This window comes from Lepeophtheirus salmonis, chromosome 3 (assembly GCF_016086655.4).
Source record: "Lepeophtheirus salmonis chromosome 3, UVic_Lsal_1.4, whole genome shotgun sequence".
Classification (NCBI taxonomy): Eukaryota; Metazoa; Arthropoda; class Copepoda; order Siphonostomatoida; family Caligidae; genus Lepeophtheirus; species Lepeophtheirus salmonis.
In genome coordinates this window covers 38,726,086-38,748,140 of record NC_052133.2, presented here as the reverse complement: position 1 = coordinate 38,748,140, position 22,055 = coordinate 38,726,086, and the positions used below count along the sequence as shown (strand labels likewise).

General features: G+C 30.5%; 1 protein-coding gene across 2 annotated transcripts; it reads right to left on the bottom strand.

Moving 5' to 3' along the window:
- Positions 1-1,198: 1,198 nt before the first annotated feature.
- Positions 1,199-15,097, bottom strand: LOC121115060 (uncharacterized). 2 transcript variants are annotated; one of them, XM_071887385.1, is made up of 3 exons: positions 14,453-15,065; positions 2,622-2,670; positions 1,199-1,629 (listed from the first exon to the last, which is right to left on the bottom strand). In XM_071887385.1, the coding sequence occupies exons 1-3, from the start codon at positions 14,873-14,875 to the stop codon at positions 1,538-1,540; spliced, it is 564 nt and encodes a 187-aa protein (XP_071743486.1). In that variant the 5' UTR covers positions 14,876-15,065; the 3' UTR covers positions 1,199-1,537. The 2 variants fall into 2 exon arrangements, 1 of the variants encoding a protein (XP_071743486.1); XR_011779422.1 differs by lacking the exon at positions 2,622-2,670 and having other exon boundaries at positions 14,453-15,097.
- Between the last annotated feature and the right edge of the window lie 6,958 nt (positions 15,098-22,055).

Here is a 22,055-nt window from a genome sequence, read left to right as displayed (position 1 = left end):
TTCCACCTGCAAGTTGTTACGTTATCGTCTTAAGTCCTGCATCAGTGATAATGGTGGAATTTTTGGAAAATAAATAGATGATAATTGTCTTACATTTCACTATGTACATTATTTGATTGATAATATAATTGACTTCCTTATTGGGGGTAGTCAAATTAACTAAACTTATATAGATTTTATCAATTCAATGAAAACATATTTGACTTGATGTTTTTACTCAAACTGGATTTGACTCAATGCTCAAAAACTCGAATTCCATATTTATAAATCGAATCCAACACTAATCAACATTAAAATAATAATTTTCAGTAGGGGATTTCATTCCTTGATTTATTTCAGAAGCTACATATTATTTACGTCAATGCCTACTTCAATATAATATATACATATGTATGTAAAGTTAGAAAGTCAAGGCCTACTGGTTTTGCTCTTTTTTTTCTTCTATTTATTTTTGCTTCCAAGGACACTTATTTTAAAGACCTTCAACAAAAACGAAATGAAATGAAGAAAAAATCATTTCGATTTTAATTCTGAATTTTCGTAAATATTCATTAATTATTTAAAAAAATTGTCAATTGGATATTCATTTTTGTAAAAAATGACTTAACTCCCATTTTCTATGAGTAGAAATGAGAAAATAACTACTCATTGCAAATAATAAATATATAGATATTTTTGCAATTAATTTAGTTGGTCCAACTGCTGTTGACTTTCGATCATTATCAGACTATTAATACATATTGAGATATTTCTTTACAAAGGCGGTTATAAATTGACAATATTAAAGAATTTGAACATATGTTCTAAGCACTGCATGGATAAAAAGAGGAGGAGGGATTACTGTTGCAATAATAATAATAGAAATAAATATAAATGCAAAAAAATATATAATATTTGACTAACAGGGCTAAAAATAAATTAAATTGTCTACAAATTTGTATTTTTTAATTTCATTTATTGTATTTTTTCTACATATAATAACATTTATATATATATATTCATTTTGAATCAAAATGTGTTCTTGGTTCTCTCCTTGAAGAACGAAGCACATTAAGTCCAGTATATACTTCAAAATACTACGTGGTAGTATGTAAGTATTATACCTACTTATATCAATATAAGAAGGTTTGACAAGAAGTTGCGAGATTCACCATATCATTAATTGTTCCGTATTCTTTTTTTTGTTCTATCCATAACAAAACGGGTAGACGGGACTTTAATCAAAAACAGTCAAACAATTAATTGTGTAAATTATGTTATTGCAATTTGCATCCTAATATATTTACAAACATATATATTGTCCTTTTCTAATTTAAAAAGATGACATCTCTCAACGTTTCAACAGAAAGGGACAAAGAGTACTGCTTTATCTATATTTCATTGGAGTTGCTGAATTCTGACAGATTTTTCTTCATTTACTCCAAATAATCATTATTCATCATTGGTTTTAGGCTATTTGGCGATGTACATTGTACAAACAAAAGGCGGCAAAAACGATAAGTAAATCTATCTGAAATTGTGTATAATTTTAAATGTTTTAATCGCTTTGTTTAGATTCGATTTCATTCGTTTTGTTGACTTGTGAGTTACTTCGTTTGGTACTGATAGCCATTTCCGTAGTTTTGATACCTATCGAAGATATAAGCAAAATAGACAATGATTAATTATGAATATATAAGTATAAAATATGTATCTTATTCACACCAAAATCTTTTTTTATTATCATTAATTAGTGAAAGCAAGTAGTTATTTTAGGGGAGATTAAAATTTGCTTGGATTTTAATCAATAAAATATGTAAAATGTAAGTTGGATAAATAGTGTACATTGTATAATTTTGCCCACACGTCATACTTTTTCTTTCAATCTCGAAATTAGAAACAGCGACAGCGTATAGTTGAAATTCAATTATCGCAACCATAGAGAAATAAATCTCTATGATCTCAACCTCTTCATAATAGGTAAATAATTTCGCTAACCAAAGGATGGATCTCGACTCTATCGACCACAATTGCTCGAATAAGTTTCCATGTAGAATTTGACAATTATTTGAGTTTGTATTTTATATTTGTATATAAGTATGATTAAAGTAATTTTCTGTTTGAGGAGTTAATGGATTTGATGACATAGAATTTCCTCTCCATAATACCTATTACGATCATCCTGTCATTATACTGCAATGATTCATCGTAGATACAAGAAAAGTCGCAGTGCTATACTGAATGAGATCTAATCTTCACCTGTCTCATCCCTCAGCCCACGGATCGACTCCGAGTCCCCCTTCCCACCCCCTCGAAATACTTAATAAGAGACAAATTCACAACCTCCTCCACATCATCAGACCTTTTATTTAATTCCATTATCTTCCAAAGTGTTAATTGTCTGAATATCTTCAAAAAGTGGAGATCCCTCTTCTCCTAATGCAATAATATATTCTTCACTTTTCGAAGTTATTTCCTTATTATTAAAAGGTTGCAATAATTGAATTTCAACTATCCGCTGTCGCTGTCTCCAATTTCTAGAAAGAAAGAGAAAGTATAACCTGCAGCAAACTTATACAATGTACCCACTAATTCATCTACTGAACTTAATTACTTAATTTAATGTATCTGAAATGGTGTACCTTCACGTGGGAAATAACAGATTGCGTTTGAGACACACAGAGCTTTGACCTTTTCAATGAAAAAGTAAATATATGTTTAATTTGAAAGTTGAGGAAGATACAATTAATAACCTATCGTCCGTGTTGCATCTATGAAAACATACTCGTACATACAAATGAAATTTGTTTTTATTTATTTATTTTGTGGAGTTCTACTTGACCTTGGCAGGAATTAATCTTAAAATAATAATACAATTTTGATCATTATAATAATAAGTATTTATATTCATAGAATTAAGTCAGTTTTTTTTTTCATGGACGGAAATAACAAAAGATGTCTTTTATAGTAAAAAAGAAGACCTCAAAGCCTTGCCTTACGAATCTAATAAATATTTATTTAAATGATGGTTAACTTTTATTCTACTTATACCCTTAGTTTAGGTTGACCAACCGTTCCCTTTCCCCCATTACATGTTCTCTTTTTACATCCTGTCTTGTGCCTTTTTTATCCATTCATGAAATGCCCGGCTTTATGTGGGATAATAGGGATATCCTCAGGGAATTTTTGTCTTGAAGAAGGAAACGTTAATGCTTTGTTAAGAAATTTTTTAATGTGAATATAGGCGGATACTAATTTTGAAAGGATTTCTTTTACTAAAAAATAGGTCATTTAATCAAATTCAGGCCCTGGGGTGAAAATTAAACTTTCAAATTGTTTCCAAAAAACTAATCCCTCCTCCCCACAAATAATATAAGCCTGCAAACGCTCCTGGATAAATAGCACCACTGCTTGCTTTTTGAAATATACAAAGATTTTGTGTATTTTCCTCCCAATTGTTTGCATTAATTTTCATAAGTTGACTCTTGTAGGATTTAAAGCAGCTGACTCTACGTGTATTATGAACTCCAATAAGGTACTACATAAGATTTGAATTTTATATTAATTAATATTAATGAGGGACCTTCGTTTAGAATTCGTGTAATTTCATTTTCTGTCATTGATAAGATTAATTATCAATTCAATGTACATATGTTCGTATAATAATTAATAACTATTCTTTAAATAATTATTAACAGTTGGCAACGAGAAAAATACAGAAGACTAGCTACTCTAAGTTTTTCAAATTTTCTTTTCCCTTATGACACTTGAGGTTGAGAATCAATAAAAAAACTAGTCTTGCACATTTTAAAAATCGATGAAAGGAAAAAACAAAATGAGGAAAGATAAAATCATTTTTTTCTTTTAAAATCAAGACCCAAATTGTATATATTTTCTAAAATAGAAAAATCCTATAATTATTACTTAAATGGGCGACAGTACCTAGCATTGCTCGGAGTTATATATTAAACTAAGCCTTTGTTACCCACATTGAGTGAATTAGAAAAATTTCAATTTAATTTTAGCATGTATTTAAAAATTATAATTATTTTAAAGAAAGTTAAAGAAAATATTTGTACAAAAGGAATTCTTTTTAAACAATATTATTAGCACTTCCCCCTCGCATTGTGATAAATAAACACACTTTACTATCGACTCTTTAGCGTCCTTGATTTTTTTTTTTTAATATTTGCTGTTGTTGCTTTGGTTTTTGGACAAAAATGAGTCTTCCACAAAAAAAAAAAAAAATATAAACAGACTTTGCTCTATTAATATTATATTTATGAGTGTATAAATATTACATTTTTCCACTCAAAACTGACATTAAGTAGTGTCCTCTTTATTGAAAATCAAAGTATGATTACTGATTCTTCGTGAATGATTTATCTCTCGACATAATAAACAAAATGAAAGTTTTATTTCCGTCAATCAGGGGTGCCAGAATTCACTATATGCGGGGAAGGGCAGTTAGTTATATATAAATGACTTCACATATTGGTAATTCCATAATCACGACAATTTTTTATTGTTTCTATGAAAAAAAAGAACTGGTAGAGCAATGCCCCTCCAGGGGCGGTTTTAGGGGGGAATTTGACCCAGATCTGCGCTTAATTATAAAAAATTGGGCGAACAGAGGGTTGAATCATTTTAAATAAAGAAATATAAATTCTCAATGAAAGATAATTAAAATATTATGATAAATAAAAAAGGATCATATATTGAACAGTCACATTTATCTTTGGACAAAGCCTCACTCATATCAATACAGGCTCTTATCCCTGTTAAATAAAGAGAAAGCATTGTTTTTCCTCAATCGAATATTCAGGACTCTCATGTTTTGAAACTATTTTGGTGTGAGATTTTTGATCTTTCTACGTGACGTCATTCAACCGGGATCTCATGCATTATTATTAGAACAAGATTAAGTCATAAAAAAATTGTAGGGGAAACGCAGCAGATTTATTAAGTCTCTTTTTCTTTCTGGTGACGTCATTAGGCGCATTTGTTTCAGTAAATGTAAAACGTAAGAAATGTTGTAATTTAAACTTGTTTTTTTTTCTATTGATTTTTTATTAATTAATGCTATATTTTGGTTTTTCCATGATTCCCTATCGTTATATTCCTGTATTTGGGGTCTCAATGACGTCATCTGTTATGCTAGTAAATTTCCGATGAGGCCTGAAAATCGTTGTTGACTAACTTTGTTATTATAACATTGTTTTCATGTTTAAAAAAAAGTTATGACAAATGAATAATAACGTACGTAAACAAAAATATTTTATTGACTGCAGATAAAACAGTAAACGATATTTGTGGCTTGTTTTGAGGCCTTTGTAGCAGTGGTTTCTATTTGAAACGTGGTAGTCCTCAATTAACCATTTCTGCTATCATGATTAATAACAAAGTACAAATGCATAAGGAATGGCGTGAAATTATATGGAAATACTTTAGTTTTGATTGGATACTTTCAAAATATGTCGTCAAAAAATATTACTAAATCACGAAATGAATTTTTGAAATACAATTTAAACATCGTTATCTTTTTGTATCTCGTAATCTTTTCACAGATAATAGAAAGAAAATAGACTAAAAATTCTATTGTTTCGGCATATAACGGTGCCATATTGGTACCAGGATATTGATGTATTTAAAAGTATCCATAGTAAATTGGTATTACAGTAGGTACCATCAGTGTCATTATGTTATAAAAATATTGGTCTGCCAATGACAAAATTGTCATTTATAAAAACACAAAAATGAGAATGATCTTTCCTTAAAAAGCCACGCCCGCAGGATTTTTGTTTGGGGATATACTATTTATAAATTTTATTATATCCAAAAACTTACTTATATTATATAAATACAACTAATCTACATTCAAAACACTGATTTCTTAGAGAAAAAGTATCTTTCATTTACATTGATAGTGTTTGTCACTATTCTTAACTGAGGCTTAATTACAGTATTTATCATTGGATATTTATAGTTGCAAGATAGCCTAGGTATGTGGATTGATGATGACGTCACTGAATCATATCATACGTTATTTAGCAGGCGTACTTAAGATTTAGGATGGGACGGGACGTCAATATCTTTTGGAAAGATAAAAACCCATCTATTACATATTATGTACTTACTGTCCCAAAATTTTGACATCCCGTCCTAAATCCTAAAGGAAATGTCCGACAGAACAATCTTTGATAAGAGAAGTTATCATAAATATCAGCCATTGACGTCTTTATCAATCAATCTTGTACAGTTTTTATAATATATATATTCATTTAGCCTAAATTAAGAATAATTCCTAACTATTCTCGTGCATAAAAGAAACTCAGAATTTTACAAAACTAACTCAACTGGGAGTTCTAAATTTTGGAAATTTTTCAAGGACCAATAACCGGGACAGTAGGAATAGTAGAAAGGGGCCGATTTTAAGTCCCGTATTAAGGTCCAATATAACCCTAATTTATCATATTTCATATATGTTTAGTAATCATATTTAGACACGGTAGGTGGCACCCCTGATCGGAAGAGGGACCAGAGGGAGTGAGGAAGTTAATACATGGTGATCTATAATAACTAAGTGCGTTTACTTTAATTTCATATACTAAGTCTCGTAAAGGCCCGAGTACCACATATATATATATAATGTATATGTATAACTGACATGAAATCATGCGATAACAACGCCATCAAGTGAAACTTCTTCCCTTTAAAAATGATCTATGTTATGTTTATACGACGTACGTACATAAAGAAGAGTTTGCTTCAAAAAACAAAGGAAATTATTTTAAATCACTTTTACAAAGAGTTATTTTAAAATAAATGAAATCTCATTTCAAGTCACGCTTCCATAGTTATATAGAATACGGTCATACTTTCATATAAATACTAGTGATGAAAATGAACCCTTCCATTACATTTCCAGATTCTATGGGTTTCTGTGCTCTTAGAGTTTCCGGCTCTTAATGAAGCATCAGCTAAATTTGAGCAGTTCCGATCCTGTTCCTAGATTGGCCTTTAAATCCAATTCTATCTTACTCTATTTTCTTTAAAAAAGATAGTACATATGTAAGAAAGGGTTGATGGCAGGCCCGTCTCCGTTGATGAAAACGATAGTAGGACCGGCCTTAGCTATTGCAAGGCCGTAAGCAAAACCGATTGCACGAAGCAAAAATCCCAATCTGTAAAAGAAGCCACGCTTAGTTTTGATTTGAGTGAGGCCTGTAGCAATATTTTAAATGTCTTTTTTTAATCAAGTGCCAGGGCCGAATGGAGGTGTCGGACATATTGCAACTCCTAAGGCCGACCCTACAGGATATGATTACATCAATCCCAACGAAGGAGATCACGCAATATATGAATGATGACGCTTCATCCTTTTTGGTTAGTTAATCATTCATAAATTTACCTGCACACTTATAAATATGTGTATATTTCTAAGAATATAAGAAAACACCTACGCACCTAATAGTAGAAGAAACAGTTCAATGATTGTATCATTACAATATTATGTATACTTCATGTTCTTGATGAAACACAGGGAATGATGAATATGTATATCCATTTAATGTGTATTAAGTATAAATTGATTTCTTAAAGAGTAATTGTTAATTCTATTCAATAGAAATATGGATACAAGTAAGCCCGATGATCGGATTTTTCTTTTTATTTGGGGGTCTTTCGAAATTTTATACAAGTTTTCAGACTCTTTTTTAGATACTTTTAAGACACATTTATATTAATTCACGAAATGACCGGTTTTTATGGACAAACGGTTAAGGATCGGATTAGAACAAAAATATATTTATAACTGATTTTTAAATAAAGATTCAAAATATATTGTCCGAATAAAAAACAATATTTGATCCTTCATTTAAAAAAATATATATATATAACACCCCTTAAAACTGAAACCGATCAGATTTCACGTGTAACTCAAAATATGGAACATTTTCAAAGAGAGACGTGTCCGATTTTAAGTCTCATATAAACGATCTATACTACTTTTGTAGTAGTATCTGGTACATTATTGAAAAACAATCTTGAACAGAAATCAAGAATATGAGAAAATCCATTTTTTTTACTTATTATATCCACACAGCTCCCTATTTCTTATAATATTTGAGTCGTCAATTATAAGCTTCATATTTAAATTTGTGGGATGAGTTCAGATAATTAATAAATAGAGCAATACTTTGAGCCTTTTATTTGATTTAGGGTACATATTGGCCTCGGCATGACCACTTTGAAATCCATCAAATCTATCTATTTTTCATTATTTTATTGTGACGATTCAACTTTCACTACTTCAAGTGTAATTTGGAGGACACCCAAATGGTTAATAAGAATAATTAGTTGACATAAATTGACAAATATTTCTAGAAAGAATACAAATACAATCCACCGTCCATTTTGAATAATATAGATCTTGCTTTTGTGTTGAGAGGCCACACATGTTAAACGAATTTGTTGATTATATTTAACGAAAGGTTATAAATATAAGTAAACATTTCCTATAATAATATAATAATCCTTTTGCATAAATACGACATCTAACGACATAATTAAGTACTTTAGAGTTATTCCTCCATTTTGTTTACTGACAATAAAAGAAAATATTTTTTATTTATTTGAGTTTTTATAAAAACTTTCACTCTTTTTCAATCACTCGGACAGTCATACTATACAAAGAGCGTTGAGCATATATATATATATTTTTTTTTATTATTGGGGGGGGGGGAAGAGGCTTGATTTGGGGATTTTTTTTCAAAAATCTATTGCTATTCACAAAAAATTAATTTTTTATGAAAGATATTTCAAATATTAATTTTTTTGGATAACAGTTACAAATATTAAATTTTTTGGAAAGCAACTTCAAAAATTAAATTTTTCAAATAAAAAAACAATTTCTTAAAAAATTTTAAAAATGAAATTTCAAATATTGAATTTTTTGGAAAAAAATTTCTAAAACCCATAGCTATTGAGAGAAAATTATTTTTTTTTTTTGCAAAACAGTTCAAATGTTAAATTTTTTGGATAATAATTTCAAATATTAAATTTTTGTAACAACAATTTCAAAAATACGTGAATATTTAGAGAAAATTAACATTTTTTTGGAAAAAATTACAAAAAAAAAAAAAAAAAAAAATTATTAACAAATTTCTAAAATTAAATTTTTTTGGAAAAAAAATTCTAAAACCCATAGTTATTGAGAGAAAATTAATTTTTTTTGTAAAAAAATTTCAAAAATCCATAACTATTCCCAAAAATATAATTTTTGGGAAAAACAATTCAAATATTAAATTTTTTGCTTTGCTGAATAATTTGACTAAATGACGAAAACGAATTCAAATATAAAGTAAAAATTCGTTAATTTTTAGAGGGAAGGGGGTTCATCCCCTCCAGCCCAAACTCTGCAGACGCCCTTGTATACTTAAAAAACAAAAAAAAAAGTAAAAAAATGAAACAAGTCATAATTTTTCAAGCTTCAATAAAGCCACACATTCTTAAAACTCAATAATAGTACTACTTCTAATAAAAATGATTCAAAGATCCGTCTTCATTTAACCACATGAAAATACATATTTGTACAACAAGGAAGCGGCTTTTTCCTCTATCTTCAAGGTCATTCATATATTTTGAGGAGAAAATTGTGTGTACAACGTACACAATTAATAACAATTGTTTGTGACTTCTTGAATAACCTTAAATATCTGACATTAAGAATAAAAGGACTTGGCTTATAGCACTAAACATAATAATTAATTACACTATGATATACCTGGCAATATAATACCATACATAATGTATTTTAAAACAGGGGTGTACTTAAGGTGTTGTTTGGAGGGGCTGGCTGACATCCCCTCAAAAAAAAAAAAAATGGACGGTACATAGGACGGGGCCGATTTTATTTCGCATATAAAGGACCGATACAACGGTAACATGAATCAAGCATGTCGTTTGTTTAGATTATAAAAGGTTTAAGAGCACAATGTTTAACCTTATAACGTTCTTCGTATCATACAATTGAAATATATAATCAATTTCTTCTTTTTTTTTTTTAAAGTTATGACCACCTTTCAGAGTTCGAAAAAGTGATAAAAATACGGGTTTTTTTAAAATTGCTAATCTAATTTTAGTGGTCTTATATATAAGAAAACATACTTTTACTAATATAAGTAAAAACAGTCAATCAATTACTTTGAAAAAAAAAGTTTTTAAAATTAGAAAGGAAAAATCTAACCCCGTGTTAAATTTTATGTTGATGTAGACGCCTCCTAGCGGAAAAAAGTATTATTGTATTTAACTAAATTTAGAAAGATAAAAAAGATCACGTTATCACCGTTGTGCAACTGGCTTTGTAGCTTTTGATGTCTACAAAAAATAATATCGGAAGTGTGCAATATTGAGAAAATATTTTGTTGCTCCTTGATATATGATGTATCTAATAGTGTTGGGAATCGGTCCGTGACCGTTTTTTTTTGTTGGGATTTTTCTTTTGATAAAAATCATTATAACAGTCACAGTCCGGTCTAAGTATTTCCAGATCGAAACTCAACACTAGTATATTTCTACATACTTTAGGCCTCTACCCTATCAATGTAAGTATGTACGTATAAGGAGTTTTTTTTTTTTAGGAAGAAAAAGTTTTGCAATGACAAACATTACAATTGTTATGAATACAGGCCTCTTGAGAGGTGGATTTTTTATGTACTCAAACTCGAACCTGTTTACAAATAGTTTGAAATTCCTTCCGATCCAACACTTTTTTTAAATAGCAAGACGGATGTTGGGAAATATCTTCCTACAAATTAATAGGCAAAGTAAAAAGTTCGAAGTGTTTTTTCAATGTATTTTGACCATAAAATTAACTTAGTTAGGATTATTATTAGGATGGTTCCAAACGGTTTTCTGGCTAATTTTCAGTTCGTAAGCAATAGTTAAGTGCTCATATGCCGGTTCAACTCGACGATTTCCATTATTTTATTTAAATTTTCGACGTTTATATTACCAGATTGGAGTTGTTGGAACCCCCACTTTGCTATTACCTTCGGTACTGTATTGGATCCATAAACATCACTTTTTTTTGTCATTTAATTAGCCCTTTCACCTTGGTCGTAGTGATACTGAAAAATTGATCGACTTTACTCTTTTTTTACTTCCATTTTGGAACGTAGTAACACACAACTGGTTTCACCAAACACAAAACTGTCAATGACATTTTTTAAGTGTACACTTAACCTTTCAGCTTACTTGAAGCTTTATATATAATGAATTAATCGTGAGATATAGCTCACTAAAGACAACCAGCGAAAAACGCTTCGAACTTTTTAATTCAACTAATATAACAAAATAGACACAGCCGGTGCATTACTTAAAAAATAATTGCTCCGACTGTTATTAGCGGACATTGGGGTAAGGTCTGGGTATTATTCGTTATCTGGAAAATACCCGCATATAACTCACAAAAATTGCAGATTACTGAAGCAGTTTATATTTTCTTTGGCGTCATCGTATGTCTTGAAATCTATTCAAATGTGATTAAGATGGTTCTAGGATACTTTGCACACTGACCACTTTGTCGAAGGAACACATTGCCGAAAAAAATAATAAATTTATTTGATGATGATTCATGCTTTAATATTGTTAAATATATTTTTCTAGTTTTAAAAGATATTTAATTATTTGTCATAAATTGATTTCATCAAGTGTTCAATATAAATTATGGGAGCTACCTAAACTAAAACAATAATATAATGTGTATTTTTTTCTCAGTTGTCGATGTTTTGGAGTTATTGGGCGAATATAATTTTGTATTACTTTTTGCAAGGACTCGTACTCCTTTCTCGTACAATGACATAACCATCTCGTGAATTAATTAATGAACACTTAACCATTGCATTTCGTTGCAAATACCTAAACATCTTATCCGTTAAAATTGGAATAACATGCGCGGAAATAATAATTACAGTATGAATCATCAAACAATATCATTTCCCGCGCTCTCAAAAATGACCTATTCATATTGATGACAACATAATCCGTCATTGTTATTATTTTTTAAAAATTGTGACCCCTTGGCCTCTCTGTTTCAGCATCTATATTCATTAATCATCAGTAGAGATGGTTTTTTTTTTTTTTGTAAGAATACAAGGAGTAGGCGGGAGCTAGACATATAATGTCCTTAAATTAATATTTTTGTAAATATCAGCACCCTGTTTTATTATTTTGGAAGAAGAAAATGAATTACTGCTATTCCGAGGAGATCCTTCTACATTCAAAATAGCATTCGTGTAGGGAAAATATCACAATTATATTTAAATTCATATATATTTATTTAATTGTGCATTTTTAAATCAATTTACACCAAAGATAGGCGATAATTCTCCTTTTTGAGAGCGATACTAACATCCCTATTACTCATTAAATTATGAACAAAAAAGAAGAAAGAGCACACACAACAAGTGTTTTTCCTTTTCTAATCGCTTTGCTTAGTTTTTTCTTTACACACATCCCTTCTTTACTCATGAGTAACATAATTGCATTAGGGCATTAAGTAGTACTTTTGAATTTCTCTGTAGTTAAGTCCATATAGTTACAAATTCCTTTTAGATATAAATATAATAGGATCTACCTTAGTTCAAAGTTAAATCACCTGTCTCTTCTCAGTTAAATAAATAAATAATTCTACGAAACCTATCTCTAGACGAGGGATTACTTAGTGGATTTCTGTCAATACATCTACGACTCACATGTACGACTAAATAACAGAAAGCAAATTATAGGCCATGCTATATTTATAAATATTTATTATAAGGGTTCACCGTTTACAAATATTTACCATCGGCATTAGTAGCCCATTTAAAATGAATATTAGTAAAAAGTAAAAGAAATTAATGTGAATACCTAAATAGCAGGGGCATCTGCAGGGGCGGTTGGAGGGGGGATGTAACCCCCCTCAAAATTAAGGAATTTTATCCTTTTTACTAGAAAATTTAATCGTTTATATTTTTTGTATAAAAAATTCAATATTTCAAATTCAATTTCATTTTGCTAATTTTTTTTCCCAAAAATTAAATTTTTCAATTTTTTTCCAAAAAATATAATTCCATTTTTGTTTACAAAAAAAATATTTTTTGTAAACAATTGTTGATTTTTGAAATTTTCTTACAAAAATTTAATTTTTTTGTGAGTAGTTGAGAATTTTTAATAAACATTTGTTGGCATTTGGATTTTTGAATTTTTCTTCGGAATTTTTTACTTTTAGTGTTTAGTTGTAGATTTTTGAAATTTAAAAATTTGAAATTTTTTTCCAAAAATTTAATTTAATTTTTTTGCACAAAATTCTCCCCCCTAATATAATCCTGTGGACGCCCTTAAATAGGTAACCTCAAGTATTCCTAAAAAACATGCAAATTTGACTTGAAAGATTTCACGTTGCAAGATAAAAATATAGTAATTTGAAAGGAAAGAAAAAAATAGTTACAAATGAGTCAATTTTGCTAATGAATTATGAGTTTGTTAGAATTGGATAAAGTACACATAGTATTATGGCAACGTCATTCCCATACACAATTGTACAGATATTTTAATTGTTAATTCTTATAAATTTTCACTTCACTTGTTATCAACTAAATAAATAAAAAATCAACTTTTTTTTTAGAAAGTAACATTGAAAGAGGCCCTTGACACCCCTACAAAGGGCCTCCTCACCTCACTACATTTGTACATACTAGAGGCCAGGATTAATGAAATATAGATGACGCAATATAAATGATTTACAACCGTATATACGAATACCCCTTTCTTCAATAACGATAATAAAAAAGGGCCCTTAAGTATAAATTTCTAAAAAAAAAAATTTCAATGGTCACAGAGTTCAATGATTTTTGAGAATAATATATGAAGTACATTCATTTATGTAACAGTATCCCTTATGTAATTTATTACAACCTGTTACAGGAAAAAAGAAAAAAAAAAGAAAATATTATTATATATCATACTTATATGTACTAGGTTTTTTTAAATGTTTAAAGTGAAAGTATTTATTTACTTTTTGCGTAGTTATTCCTACAAAAGGCTTTTGTCCATCTTTATATAAAAATAAGTGTAATTCAGCGGGTAAAATCTTACATCAAGCTTATTATTATTGACAACTAGTGCCTATATAATAATATATTTTCACTGTTGTTGTCAAGTTTATTTATAATGCGATACCCGTAATGAAAAAAGAATGAAAATTAACTGGAAGGCCTCACGCTTTTCTTGGGAAATATTTTAATTTTATTAGTCGTAGTAATAAAACGCACAATTAAATTGCATTAATAATAAGTAGATACAAGTAATCTCTATTCAATTGCTCTTTCAGTAAAGAGAGTGTAAAACATCAACGATCAAGATATACGAGTATAATCTACCACATCATTGATATTGATTATTCCAAAAAATAAGTTATAAAATATGTACTTACAGACTCCCAATATCCAATGCTCACGATCCCTGTTCTTGAGTCAAATAGAATCCCATTCCCCTGCGGTTCATCTTTATTCCAATGTCCTAAATAAGCATCTCCATTATGATATTGCATTAGTCCATAGCCATTCCTCCTTAGTTTATAGTCTAATTCTCCATGATATGATCCTCTCAACCCCTCCTTCCATACTCGATCATCACATAGATGGAAAAATGTTTGACTTGCCTCTGGAATGAGTGGAGAGTCACCGAATAATTTATTCACTTCTTCTGAGAGGAAGGAGTCGAGTATAGGCGGAGTACTGTAGAGGGATGTCCTGCCATTACTAAGAATGGTAGACCGGTCATCCTCGTCCGGTGATTCTGAATAAGAGTCATGAAGAAGGTAATGGCTTGAACTAATGGACACTGAGGAAATCATCACGATTTAGAATAAAGAAACTATGAATTTAAGTGTAGTACACATGCACTCCAGGACTTCCCGGGTGTAAATGATGAAGAAGAAATGTGTTGAATTATGTATAGTTATATCTGTATATCACGGGAGCAGGACCATCATCATGTAACATGTACGCAAAAGAAATAAGGAACAAGCATGATTTTGATTTAAAGCCAGCCCGTTGGAAAATTCTTTTTACGCATAGAGCAAAGGATTTTCTAATCCCCTTTTTATTCAGTGTCTGTAATAAATACCACACTTTGCTTCCTTTTCAAATAAATTTACTCGTTAGTTCTTGAGGAAAAGCAGGATATAGGAATGGCATATCCTGATCCCTCGCAATTTATTTTCTTTTCTCTTGTATAGGGACATGCTAGATGCTGTTTATCAATCACGGGTGGATCATGGCGTTGGTGATATCATTCATACCAAGAAGGAATTACACTAAATAATTAAATATAAATATTAAAATGTCTGTACAACAGGAAATTGAGACATAATTTGATGATAAAGTAGTACATGCTCCAATTTTCTTTATAACTATTGGATCCACTATGAAATACCACATGTTTTTACCTTTATTGTTTCTTGCAACCATCTTCCAAAAATAAACATAAAAAGAGATCCAAATCATTTTGTACTTGGTCAATTTTTTTTCAACTATAGAATTATTATTTAATAACTGTTATGAACTGTTAATAGCTGAACAAGAGCTAATCATAAGCTGCAAATGCTAGAGAGTTATAGAAGGAACGGAGGGGGAGGGAGATGCCCTCGCTAAAACAAATATCCCTTCTTCTACCCTTTAGTGTAATTTAAACAATGAATTTGGAGACTGACTCTATAAAAACTTTTTTTTAGTGTTCCTTTAATTGGTCAGATGGAGTTTCATTGATGAAGTATAAGAAAACATTTTAAAATTTCTCCATCTAACCTAGGAATCTTGTGTGAAATTCATATATATAGGGAGTATACTTATTTTTCTAGGAATGACCGGGGCGTGAACCTACGGACATTGAGCTCATGAAAATAATTTCTGCCGAGCTCATGGTCCATTGACCAACGTCCATTCCATTATTGACATTTCGTCTATCATTTAACAACATATTTTATGTAAAAATAAAAAAAGAATAGTGATGGAAAAAGTCCTGTGCAAGTTAACGAGCGAATTTTGCTACCTTTTGAGGGGGGTTCAGGGTAAAAAAAGCAGAAGGTAGACGATTTTTTAGATGTGTCCAGAGTATCTGAAATCAAAACAACCCCACTATGCATACTTAACAATAGAATGACATTATATGCGTATGTTTTTGCTTTAAACTCAATAATTCATAGTTCCTCAGCCCATTCCTCATTAATAATTATACAAAGGCAGGGTGGAATTTCCTGTGCAAAGGTTATCTATTTTTTAAATCTTTCATTTGATTGATATAAATTCATTTTTAGACTATATATTTACATATTGGGTTAAAATTGTATTTTAATCAACTGTGTTTTCAGAAAAAAAATCGTGGGAGAAACCCCCAAACCAAAATAATCAGAATCAATCACTGACCATCCTCCATGGTTTGATTTTACAACTCGACCACTGTACGCAACCAATCACCATTCCGAACACTTATAATAAAGGAAAAAGCTTCAATGACTACTTTCTTTCTATTTTAGGAGGCTCATTTGAGGGATACAGGAAAAATTATTGATATTTGTGGGCAACAAATATCCCTTTGTCAACACAAATGCAAGCTAGAATTATTTTTATTAAAATTGACCGTGGATTACTTTTGTATTCTTTGACGAATTATCGCCCATTTCTATCTACAAATTATCCTTATTAACCTCTAAGTGTGTCACAAATTGCATTTAAAGTAGCCAAAATAGATCATCTCATTAAAATAATGATAAATTGACAAATATAATATTTGAAAGGGTTCATATTGGGACCGAATTAAGTCTCATAAATCAAATGAAGGTTCTATACTAAAGCTGAATTTCTGTTGAAAATTAACTTATACCAGAAATTTAAATACAAAATATATTATTGACTCAAATATTCCTATGAAATATTGGGCAGTGTGAATATATGTAGTAAAAAAAAATTATTTTGATTTTCTCTTTTTCCTGATTTTTGTTCAAGATTGTTTTTATGTTGATGCACCACAAATGCAGTCTAAATATATGAAGCATATATTGATATTGATGTCCAATGTACATAAAAGAATCATTGTCATGGCCCATTACTCGTAGAGGCGTCCGCAGGGTAGTGGGCTGGAGGAGCAGTAGGAATTTTTGCTTTTTTTGTGTCAGGATCAAAAAAATTGAGGCGAAAATAGTGTTAAAAATATTTTTTTGAAATATTTCTTTTCTTAAAAAAAAAGTTCATTCAGTCAAATTATGCAGCAGAGTATTTATATTTGAAAAAAAATATTTTTTGTGAATATTTTAGTTTATTGAAAAAAAGTCGAAAAAATTTAATATTTGAATTTTTTATAAAAAAAATTATTTTAAGTAAATAGCTGTGGATTTTAGATTTTTTTTGTGAACAGTTCTTGATTTTTCAATTTATGGGAATTGGCTATGGGTTTTGAAATTTTTGTTGGGAAAATTTAATATTTGAAACCTTTTTCCAAAAATATTTACTTTAAGTAAATATCTGTGGATTTTCGAATTTTTTTCCCAAAAAATTTAATATTTGAAATTTTTTTTCACAAACATTTAATTTTTTTGTGAATAACTATGAATTTTTGAATTTTTTTTTCAAAAAATTTTAAATATTAGATTGAATTCAAATCAAACAAACCTCAAAAACCAAGCCCCCAACATTAAAACATAAAAATAACAAATGATGGACAATGTTCAGTGTAATGTCGTCACTCTAAGTATATTTTTAATTATATATATATACCACAAAACAAAACCAGTGACTTTGAATATGATACAAGAGAAAAAATATTTTTAACGAGTATCAGACGTTCTTGACGAATTAAATTAAAACTTCTTTTGTGCTATAATCTACATACAATTTACAAAAAAGTAAAAGTTGAATCATTTGCAGGTGCTTTAACGTTTAACGACAAACTTTGAGTGCATGTGCACTGTGCAAGCAGCACGTTGTTTGTTGTTTTGGGGATAGCCAAAAGTGTTTGGCATCAGTTAAAAAAGGGCATGATCAATTAAGTATTTAATCCATAATCGTGGAAGAAGCAGAGTGCCCGCGCTAGATGAGGCAGTTTTAAGATTGAAAAATTTATTAAGCCTGGGCAGGTCTTTTTTTTTTTGGAGAATCAAGATGGCACTGGAAAAGCATGGAGGTGATTATGACTCTGCTCCTTGCCACACTGCAAAGAAAACATTGACTTCGTTCTTAGAATTTTTATCATCTTTGTTGGACCCGGTGATTAGCCTCCAAGCTCACTGGACCTCAACCTATGAGCTTCTTTGTGTGGGGTCCAGTTGAGCAACACATCAACAGATCCTCAGTCAATACAAAATTCGAGCTGATGTCCAGGATCTGGGAGGAATTTCGGAGCCTGCAAGACTTGCTCCCATTTCTGAGGTCGAGTCAAGGCCGTTATTGAAGCCAAATTTCATTATAATTAATAATTTTTTATTTATTCAGCTTTTATTTGTCATTGTTTTTAGACTCGGATGATTAGATTAGGAAAAAATCTATTAAAAAAAATCGCCTTGTTGTTAATGAAAGGTTACACCCTGTACACTGTACAGGGTGTGATCTTGGAAATTGAGCCAAAAATGGGCTCTGTTCAACTAAAATTCCAAAGTCATCTTTTACTACAGAATCAAAGCTAAAACCAATTGGCAAACGACAACCATTTGATCAGTTATAGTCCGCTAGGAGGCGCTGAGGGTATCATGAATTACTACATCCCTTCCTTGAATTAACAATGTGAACTATTCGAAAATAAAACAAAATTTTATAGGTTATGACATAAATTTATCAAGTTACGTCATCTGGTGTACTTTAAAAGTTAGATGTCATAAGGGAAAAAGTTTTTTTATAGTAAGATAAATTTGGGCAAAAGATCATCACGTGGGTGTTGTTTTGTTTGAAAAAAAAAAAAATGATCGAATGAGCTACTCAAGGGAAATTTTCCAGAAAAAACGGATACACCGTATAAGTATGAACAGGTCAAGCCTGCATTTAAATACACTAGTAGGTAGGTCCAAAGCTATAACCCCAAGTAGCGAAAAGAGGGCCTCGTACTACAAGGTAGTAGTCGATGCGAGACTTTTTTTTTGTTTGCTAGGAGCTTTGACTATTATTCCATAACTAACTACGTAGCCTCCATGAATTCGCCTTTTTAAGAATTATAATGGTAAATAGTAAGAAGGGAAGAAAAGTTTCATACGTCCTAAGAGAAAATGATAAGAATTGAAAAGGTGACGTCATCTGTAAGTAATGAAAAAATGAAGGGAAAAGATATATTACTAACCCAAATAAGATATATATTATATGTTTATTGAGTATTGCACATTAAGGCGGATTGTTTTCCAACTTTTTTCGAATTTAGATTGCGGCTAGTTCGAAAAAGTTGGGATATGGCGAGAAAATAAACTATTTAGATTTTCATTGCTGTACAATGGCAAAAGTTATTTTGACATAGTCAATAATAATTAAAACAGCGTATTAATCTTTGTGTATAAATATCTTCGAATATAAACATATATAAGTTTTTACACGAGTCATCTAATTCTCCTATTTTTTTTTGAAATAAAATAGTTAAACACTTTTTGATAGGTTAAAAATGTCTATCAAAATTATTTAATGCAAAATAACTACAAATGTCTATCAAAACTGTTTTATGCAAAATGACTAAAGTACACGTAAAACTCCATTATATTTTGCAAATATTCCTTGGCCAACAGGTTGTGCAGGTGGACAGCTGGTCCCCATGGGGATCAACACCCATTGCCAGTACTTCCTGGAGCATTAAGGACCCTTCTAATATCATATAGTAGACTCCGGTCCATGATTTGGGCCAGTGAACTGTTGGTCCTAGAGGGGGGGGAGGCATTACCCACCTCCACCGCTTCTTTGAGCATTAAGGACTTTTTCTAATATACATATCGTCCACGAGTTGTGCAAGTGAAATGCTGGTCTAAAACCTTTGTCAAAACCCACAGCCATTGCTTCTCTGAACATCAAGGACCCCTTTAAAAATCCTATAATACACTCTGGCCCAAGGGTTGTGGAAATGAAGTTCAGGTCCAAACAGTAGGTCATTACCTACTTCCACCACTTCTCTGAACACCAAGGACCCCGTATAATATCCTATAATGCACTCTGGCCAAAGGGTTGTGCAAGTGGACTGCTTGCATTTCATATCATCCAATAGTTTAATTGTCGGAATATGATCTAAATTTCAATGAATGTGCACACAAGGAAATTACTTACGATCAAATTGTTTGCAATGAAGTTTATTTTACAATGAAATTACTCACGATCATTAGACATGACGATGTAAATAAACGTAAAATGACAACTCAATTGGAAATTTTATAGATTGCCCGGGCATTTTGCACATAGTCCGCTCTAACAGATATTTTTCAGATTGCCCAGGCATTTTAAACATTGCCCTTGACATAACCATCAAGTTGAAGTAATTGAATATTGAGTAAAGTCGAGTTCGAGTCCGAGTAAAGGCATGAAACAAATAAAAATATTTTTTCATATAATCATCCAAAATTTTGAAGTAAAAATCTATAATCATGTTTAAATAGAACAATTTTATTATGGATCCTACTACAAAGAAAAAGCCAGAAGAAATAGCAAAGCAAACCAGTTTAACTGGCTAAACTTTCTTTGAGTCATATTTTAAAGATAATTGCATCATGAAATGAAAATACTAATTCGCTCATAGATCATTTTAGAATTTCCCTTAGTTTCCCTTATCAAAATTTGACTGTATTTTTAAATATACTGTTTGACAGGGTGATCAGTGTCAACACCTTAAAACAGTACAGTGTGTTAAGATCAAATTGGCACATTTTTTCAAAAATCTTTATATTGTTTGAATGGCCACATGTTTTGGCGGATTTACTTGAAAATTAATTTGAATTGTACAAAAAAAGAGCTCATTTGAAAGTCAGAGTCTCCATCATCAAACGCAGCTTGGATCCAGGCCCGGAAGGAGGAGCAGGTGTTGACGAGGTAGTTTCTGGGTATGTAGGTTGAATGTCTTCTTTTTGAAGGCAATCAAAAAGTCCTTGATGGGATGATCTATTCGATTTGTTATTTAACTCCCAATGAAGTCATAGCAGTGCCTACTCAGCCACTCCAGCGACCTGTTTGAAACATGAGAAGGTGCTGAGTCTTTTTGCCAGAACCAAGCTGATCTCAGGCGATTTGCTGCATCCAAGGTAGCACAATTTTCATATTGATGTGTAGAAAAATCATCGTCACGCCCCAACGTCGTTCCTCCCCTGTAAATTCAGACTTCTTTATAGATGGAGCAGCTGTTGCTATGAAGCCCAAAACTTGACTAAAATTTGTTGATACAACAACGTTTCTACTTTGCAAAAATAGAGAGACCATGAGACAGCAGCACCATAAGAAAATCGTCGGTGAACGCAAGCACCGATTTGATCTTAACACCCTATTTATTCAATAAATAAATATATAAGCAATAGAAATGTCCATAGTAGTTACTGCATTCAGAAATCAAATCAAAAACATTGTATACTTCTATAATAAATAACATTTTTGATTTGATTTCTGAAATTCTTCACTTTATTTTTAAAATCCTCTGTTTGAATACGATACCTATTTGTCATTAAACAGTTTTAAAATTATTACTGTTGGATGCAACCCGATCTCGAAAAAAAAAAATCAAATTTTCTAGAGTCGATAACTATATACAGATGTTCATTTATTTAATGACCACATGATTAATTTTTGCCCAAATTTAGTTGCTTCAGAAAAAAAAGTAATTACTTACAAAATATTCATTTTGAAGTATCAGAAATGACGTTACTAAATCCTTTTCTTTGTTTGGTACGCATTTTTTAAAAAGAATTAACCCTATGAATTCATCGAGGTAACGTAGTTAGTGATAGATTCTTTCATCCTTTCCTCAGCGCCCTCTAGCGGTCAAAAAGTATTCTTGTAACCTACTAATTTTGAACAAAAATTGATCATTTGATTTTA